We start from the raw sequence: 8,086 nt of genomic DNA on the forward strand, positions 1-8,086 counted from the left end.
AGTTTAATATATAATACCAGTAAGATAAAAAACAGCAGGAGACTTCTTCGAAAATCTGTACTGTATACACACTGTATATACTATCTACATCTGTTACTTCTTTTAATAAAAAGTTAGTATAATTGTTGAGCATAGAAATTCGTCTTCAGTTAGTGGGTTCCTTACCCGCCTTACCCAGCAAGAAGATATTACATGGTGTCAGAAGTGGGATATCTTTGAAGACAACAGCTGGATTCGATTTGCAAGAAACGTTTGGTTTAAAGCTCAACAATTTGGAAGTTCACACCATCTGGACCTAGGGAGTCCTGCTTCGAGAGGTGTCCGAGAAGCCAGGAGTTACTCCAGAGTCTACGCCTAGGAGGAAGCGGTGCGCAACGCTATTCAGAGAGGAGAACTTCGCTAAGTTGGTAGCAACAAGGCTTTGGAGACGCACTACGACCCGATATCCCCAGGGAAGTCGCAGTCACGCCCATTGCAGCTGGTGCCGCGAGGTACGGCGAGAGGCAACCCCAGGGACGAGCCTCGAACCGAGAACTGCATCGCTTGGAGCTACTCTACCTTACTTTTCTGTAAAAGGTTAGTCACAACATACAGTAGGCAACTGTTTTCATCATGGCAGATGATGAAAGTTCCGATAATGAAGAGGGGGCATTCATATCGGTTATGCAAGCAATAAAACTGATACCAAGGCCTTTTGAGGGAAATCCAAAACAATTAAGAGAATTTATTGAGGGGGTAGAAGCCGCAATTGGAGTGGTTCATCCAAGTAAACAAGAGTTGTTGTTAAAATTCGTAGTCACAAAGATTCAAGTAGATGTGAAAGATAGATTGTTAGCTCGTGTCGAAAGGAACACTTGGAGACAAATTAAAGGCATTTTAGAGGAAAATTACCTAGTAAAGAGGACATTAGAATATTATACGGGCTTGTTGTTCTCTTCAAAACAAGGACCGTCAGAAACCGTAGCACAATGGGGAGCTAGGTTAGATCATTTAGCCATGGAATTACGGACAGAAGCCAGACATAGGCTCCTGGTGTTAGAGGATAAGGATAATGAACATTATGTTGAAGGGGGTTTGAAATTAATTGGAGAATTTTTGAAAGGAACTTTCATTTCGGGGTTAAGAGATGAACGAATCAGAGTTATAGTAAAAGCTAAAGGGGAGGATGATTCCTTAGCTCAGATTATTGAAACAGCGATCCAAGAGGAGAGTGAATTAAAGTCTCAGAGATATAGAAATCCCCAACAAAACCCTCAATGGTATCCAAGAAACCTTCCCGTAAAACAAGAGAGAATAGGAAGAAGTCATCCTGGTGGGAGTCAGGAACCTTCTATAAAGCGAGAAGTTATGGCCGCTTCTGCGCTTAAGAATTGCTATAATTGCTTGAAGCCAGGGCATATAGCAAGAAATTGTAATAATGCATCGCAATGTCCAAAGTGCGGCAAAAGAGGACATGTGATGGCACAGTGTTATCAGGGAAACCGGCCACGAGGTGGATCCGGCAGTCGGGGTTCACCTGCAGTGCAAGAGGCTGCATAGGAAGGGTGAACGCCCGAGAGCCATCAGATGAGAGTGGAGACACCCCCACTCAAAAGGCTGATGAAGACCTGGGTTCTTCGGAGGACACTGGGTTTGTCGCAGAGAGTAAGCGGAGGAAAAATTGTGTAGATAGTAACTCTGCGATGGGAGGTATATCATTTATGCAAAATGGTGTACGCTCTGACATGCCAATCTTCGGAGGGGACGCCCAGAGATGGCATAACCCGTTTGAGCTCTATGTAACTTGCCCCAAGTTCACAGTAGAGGCGGGAACTGGCTTAATAGATACAGGCGCGCAGATTTCCTTAGTAAGAAGGAAAAGTTTAAAGAGACTCCCAAAAGAAAATATTGTCGAGACCTCCGTGACAATGCAAGGAATAACAGGAAGCTGTAGAAGTTTAACACAGGGCATTTACTTGGAAATTAATGAAAGTAAACCATTTTTATTTTATATCGTGGATGAGCTACCACGTAATGTTGATGTCATTTTAGGACATAAATGGCTAATTGAAAATGGTTATGTGATGACTCGTAATCCTGCTTTACCTCCTTTAAGTGAGGGTATTGTGAAAATTCCAACCAGAGAAAAAGGTGTCCGATTAATAGAGAAACAAGAATTGTTACCTGGAGTTTATTGTGGTACTTCCTTAGGCGAATGCAATGGTGAATTTGTTTCCTGTTTAATAGTAAACTTAACAGCAGAACCCATTATGACCTTACCCCTACCGAAATTAATTAAACCCCCATGTAAGTTTGAAAGGCTAAGCAAGGAACAGCTTTTTTCACAACAACGTTTGGACGAGTTGAACAAAAAATTAAGGTTGACACATATAAAGGAAGGCGAAGAAAGTATTAGAGAACTTTGTGAGGAATATGTTGACATTTTTAAATTACACGGTGATAAGCTAACAGCAACCACCGCTGCTATGCATCATATCCCTACTCCGCACTTCCCAAAAGGTCGAGCCATCACGTTAAAAAACTATAGATTAGCAGAAACACACAAAGAAGAAGTAAATAAACAAGTTAAAGAAATGTTAGAAGACGGTATTATAGTTCCGAGTAAGAGTGAATGGAATTTCCCTCTTATCGTAGTACCCAAAAAGCTAGACGCGTCTGGTAAAAAGAAATGGCGCATTTGTGTTGATTTTCGTAAATTGAATGATATCACTTCAGGGGATAGTTTTCCGCTTCCTAACATTCAAGAGATTCTCGATAACATAGGAAAATCAAAATATTTTTCTGCATTAGACTGTGCATCAGGTTTTCATCAGATCCTAATCACACCTGAAGACAGGTGCAAAACTGCTTTTAGCACACCCACAGGACATTTCGAATACGTTCGGATGCCATTCGGACTAAAAGCAGCACCGGCTACGTTTCAGAGAATGATGAATTCTATTCTGAGGGAATCTATAGGAGAAAGATGTTTAGTGTATATAGATGACGTCCTCGTCACTGGTAGGACACTAGAGGAACATCATAGAAAACTGAGAGAAGTTTTTGACCAATTCAGGAAGTACCATATTAAAATAGAGCCTGATAAATGTGAGTTTTTAAAACCAGAATTAGCATATCTTGGACATGTTATCACGGCAGAAGGAGTAAAGCCAGACCCAAAGAAAATCGAGGCCGTGGTTCGATTCCCGGTTCCTGAAAAGGAAAAAGATGTAAAGGCTTTCTTAGGATTAGTAGGCTATTACAGAAAATTTGTTGAACGTTTCAGTTCTTTAGCAAAGCCTCTTACAGATATGTTGAAGAAGGGAAAAGAATGGCAATGGACCGATTTAGAACAAGAAAGTTTTGAGATCTTAAAAGAAAAGTTAATTGAGTTTCCTATTTTACAATATCCTGATTTCAGCCAACCTTTTATTTTAACCACTGATGCTAGTGGCTATGCATTAGGTGCAGTTTTAAGCCAAGGAACCCCAGGAAAGGATCGACCGGTTGCCTATGCCAGTAGGACTTTGAATGGAGCCGAATTAAATTATAGTACAGTTGAAAAAGAATGTTTAGCTATAGTCTGGGCATGTAAACATTTTAGACCGTACCTGTTAGGAAAACCCTTTCAAATTTGGACTGATCATAAAGGATTAACGTGGATATTTAATGTAAAAGACCCCAGTTCGAGGCTCTTAAGATGGCGTTTACTGCTTGAGGAATATGAGTTTGAAATCAAGTATAAACCAGGTAAACAAAATACCAATGCAGACAGTTTAAGCAGATATCCTGTCTGTACTCTTGAACAAACAGGACTGACAAAAGAGCGTAAACTGAGAATTCTGAAAGAAATGCATTCTGATTTAGTGGGAGGACATCAAGGGATTTCACGAACACTAGAAAGAATTAAGCTATATATTACATGGCCAAACATGCAGGAAGATGTTATCCAGTTCATCCGAAATTGCGAAGTGTGCCAAAGGGTAAAACAAGGTAAGGATTTAAGACTTAAATTAAGAATAACTGATACTCAACCGGAACCTTGGAAAAAGATCTACTTAGACGTAGTAGGTCCTCTACCTGCATCCGAAGAAGGTCATAAATATATCCTAACTTGTCAGGATAATTTAAGTAAGTATTTAATTGCCGTGCCATTAAGGAATCAAACTGCCGAAGAGGTTAGTGAAAATTTTCTCGAGAATGTTTTGTTAATTTATGGGCTACCTCAAAGTATAGTGACTGATCAGGGTAGCAACTTCATGTCAGATATTTTCAAGCGCCTTTGCCAACTTTTCCAGATTGAGAAATTACATACTAGCATCTATCATCCTGAGAGTAATGGCGCATTAGAAAGAACGCATAGGACGCTGATAACCTATTTAAGAAGTTATGTTGAAAAACAACCTATGTTGTGGCATCAATGGTTACCTTTTGCGTGTTTTTGTTTCAATACTACCCCACATTCAGTAACAAAATATTCTCCCTACGAGATATTGTTTGGAAGAAAGTGTAATCTTCCCGGTGAACTTAGTGAGAAGGGTACCTTGTATAATTATGACGATCTAATACATGTGATAAAACGTAGGATGCGAGAAAGTCATCACATAGCTCAACAGAATTTACAGAAATTTAAAGAGAAACAGCAGGAGAGAGTTCCTGAAAAGAATGTAGTAGCATTCCAAGTTAATGACCTAGTGCTTGTGCAAAATAAGCATAGGAGACATAAGTTAGATGCGCTATGGGAAGGGCCGTATGAGATTAAAGAAGTGCAGTTACCAAATTTAGTGATACAGCAAGTAGGAAAGAGAAAGAAACGTACCATACATGTAAATTTAGTAAAACCCTTTTGTTCACAGGAAGGACAAGATGAAAACAATTCGTCTGTGGATTGTCGGAATTAGTCTCTTCCTTTGTTGTGAGTGTTTAAAGCCTGAACTTGTAGAAGTTATAATATCTGAAATAGGTATTTATTTTGACGAAGTGGGCCAGATCTCATTCTACCCCATGACATGGAAGGTTGTAAGTTACATTGATTTGAAACCGACACGTGATCTCTGGAGAAAAGTAAAAGAGCACCAGAAACGCGTTTCGCAATACTGCCATGGGTTAGAAAGCGCTCCCTGGTACCACCTGACAGATTGTAATTCTTTTAAAGCATATGTTAACAAAAAGGTCTATTACATTGATTCTTTGAAAGACCTAGTAGCAGAATACCTGAAAACAGATGTATCTTACCGAAGGAAGCGAGGGGTTTTAGACTTTGTAGGTGAAATTTCCAAGATTCTGTTCGGAACCTTGACGCAAGCAGATGCAAGAGAGTACAATTCACACATTAATCAGTTAGAACGCGAACAACAAGAGTTTTTACATATTTCTTCCGAACAGATGACAGTAATCAAATCTACTGTTAATTCAGTGAATTTGACAATGAGACGTATAAATCAAAATGAAAAAGTTTTAAAGGACAGCTTAATCAAATTAGACAAAAAAGTAAGTAATGCCACTCTTGAATTACAACAAGAAATAGAGCAAGTGACTACGGCCAATATGCAAATTAAGACTATAGAACGAGGGTTAATGGAATGTCAGCATGGATATGAAATTTTAGTAGATGCATTGATTCATGCAGAACAAGGGACGTTTCAACCGCAATTCGTAACTGCCGAGAAGATCAAAACAGTTGTAACAGCTCAAAAGTTGCCTACTGGAGTTGACTATCCTTCATTTCCTTTTTCAGAGTTACAGCACATTATTGTACCTCATATCTATTCACACAACCAATTTCTCGTGTATGTACTTGACATACCCTTGCTCTCCTCAACACTATTCCATCTGTATAAAATACTCCCTTTTCCTACATTCAAACAAGATAATGTGTTTTCTTTTATATATTCCTCGAAAGATTATATATTTATGGATTCTCTGAAAAGACAGTATGGTAAACTATCCACTAATGAATTAACTAGATGTTTTCACCCAAATCCTATACAGAAAGTTTGTAAAGAAGAGATACCAATACTGTCGTATATACCTGGAAATGATTGTGAATCCACTCTACTTCATCCCTCATCACAAAATATTCCCCCTACCTGTGAAATTAGAGTGTTAAGACTAACGAAGACCTATTGGATACCCTTATCCTTCAGTAATCAATGGCTCTTTGTAACCCCGAAACCTGAGAAACTTTCTGTTATTTGTGATGATATCACAAAGCAGGTAGAAATAAGACAAAAAGGTAAATTGACATTACAACAACAATGTAAAGCTTATACCACTTATGTGACCTTGTATGCTATGAGTACAAATGTTGTAAATGTTTCCCAAGATTTTGTACCTACCATTCCCCTCGACTTAAATTGTTGCCTAACCTTCGAAAAAGCGAAAGAGTTTGAAGAAATACCTTTGTCAGTACCTTTAAGTAATATACTCGCATCTGCAGATGATCTCAGACTGGCCAGTCACAAGGTAAATGAGGTGGAACAGATGATTAAGGAACAGAGAATGAAAGATTATTCGCAATGGTATATTCATGTCACTTCCTGGAGTGCAATTGTGAGTTTTATTATATTATTTGTATTCTCATGTTGTTGCTGTTGTTGCTGTTGTAAAAGTTGTCGTACATGTTGGTTTAAGATTTGGGACAAATGGACCCCAAAAACTTGTTGGAAAGAAACTAGTGAACGCCTGTGTATTAACATAACAAATGTGCAAGGTAAGCAGCCGAGCATTCGCTATGGCAAAACATCACACACCTCTCCGCCTCCATCACCCTCATATTCCGCTCGTGAACCCAATACTTTGACCCCAATGATAGAAGATGGTAATGAAGAAACACGATTACAACCTCCTGCAGCATCCCTTCGTCGTCCCTTATGTCCAAACGAGAGAAACTTCCGATAATGAGAGGAAAAGTCTGGTTCAATATGAGCAAACTTTTAAGAAGAAGGGGAGTGTAATATTGTAATATGTACTTAGACTTTTGATCATACTATATACTATTTTAATGTGTAATTTTTGTGTTAGCCAAGAGGGTGCTCCGAGAGAAGTTGAAACCGTCTGTCGCAAGCCTGATACATGTTATCAACTCCTGACCTTTTAACACTTCGATAACATGTTCCCCCAAGCTGGAGAGAAGAGAGTCTAGTTTTTTGGTTCGTCCACGCGCTATGCCGCACGTACACAACTGAACCTTTAAACTCTGTACTCATGACTCCCCCCACCCTCTTTGGCCCTCTTTTTAAAGTTTAATATATAATACCAGTAAGATTAAAAACAGGAGGAGACTTCTTCAAAAACTTGTACTGTATACACACTGTATATACTATCTACATCTTTTACTTCTTTTAATAAAAACTTAGTATAATTGTTGAGCATAGAAATTCGTCTTCAATTAGTGGGTTCCTTACCCGCCTTACCCAGCAAGAAGATATTACATCAACTAATCATGTAATCATAATATAAGGAAACTCAGAATGTAGTAGTGAACAATATTATAACATTTGTGGTATCGTATAATGAAGATACTATAACTATTGCAATGTTATAAGAACAAGAGTGTACCTCGGACCGAGGGTAGCAGGAAGCCATGTGTAATCAGTATAGCCGCCAGGACAGGCGACACTCTTGAGGAAGCTTTTAGCTAAGGGTTTAAGTAACCCAAGTGTTTCTGGTCCATTACCATGAATCTGTCAAAACCCCTTCCGGGTCTTCCAATAAGGAAGCAATCTTACGTGTATTTCTGTGTAACATTTTGAATTGTATTTTGCACTTTAAAGGCATTATAGGAGGAATCTGGGGTTGAGACACAAACACAAGTTCTCTCCCACGCTCGAGCTAAGGCTCTGGGAGTTCTGTTTGTTGTAACCTTAATGCACAGCTGACCCTAATGCATTTTGGAGGGGAGATGTGAGTGCATTCCTGTGAACCAACGCCCAGTTTGGTCCTATAAGAAGGCACGTGTGAAAACACGGGATCAGATCTTCTGGTCACATTATAGAGGGCGAAGCTCTGCTTCTCTACAGTTAAACTTTATTCTTTGTACTTCCACCACGCTGGTCTGTTAGATTCAGTAAAGCGAGATCTCTTGTTGCAACCAAGAAGACTTAGT

The 8,086-nt window shown here is 39.2% G+C and overlaps 1 protein-coding gene across 1 annotated transcript; it reads left to right on the forward strand.

Annotated features, from left to right (window-relative positions):
• The first annotated feature begins 508 nt into the window (after window positions 1–508).
• LOC111866830 lies at window positions 509–7,975 on the forward strand. The gene is made up of 2 exons (XM_023856127.2): window positions 509–576; window positions 4,836–7,975. The coding sequence occupies exon 2, from the start codon at window positions 4,846–4,848 to the stop codon at window positions 6,877–6,879; it is 2,034 nt and encodes a 677-aa protein (XP_023711895.1). The 5' UTR covers window positions 509–576; window positions 4,836–4,845; the 3' UTR covers window positions 6,880–7,975.
• Window positions 7,976–8,086: the final 111 nt, after the last annotated feature.

This window comes from Cryptotermes secundus, unplaced genomic scaffold, assembly GCF_002891405.2.
Source record: "Cryptotermes secundus unplaced genomic scaffold, Csec_1.0 scaffold515, whole genome shotgun sequence".
NCBI lineage: Eukaryota > Metazoa > Arthropoda > Insecta > Blattodea > Kalotermitidae > Cryptotermes > Cryptotermes secundus.

Bases quoted from the DNA above. Each gene is read 5' to 3' on its own strand.
- LOC111866830 (XM_023856127.2), top strand. From the start codon at position 4,846: ATGAAAACAATTCGTCTGTGGATTGTCGGAATTAGTCTCTTCCTTTGT.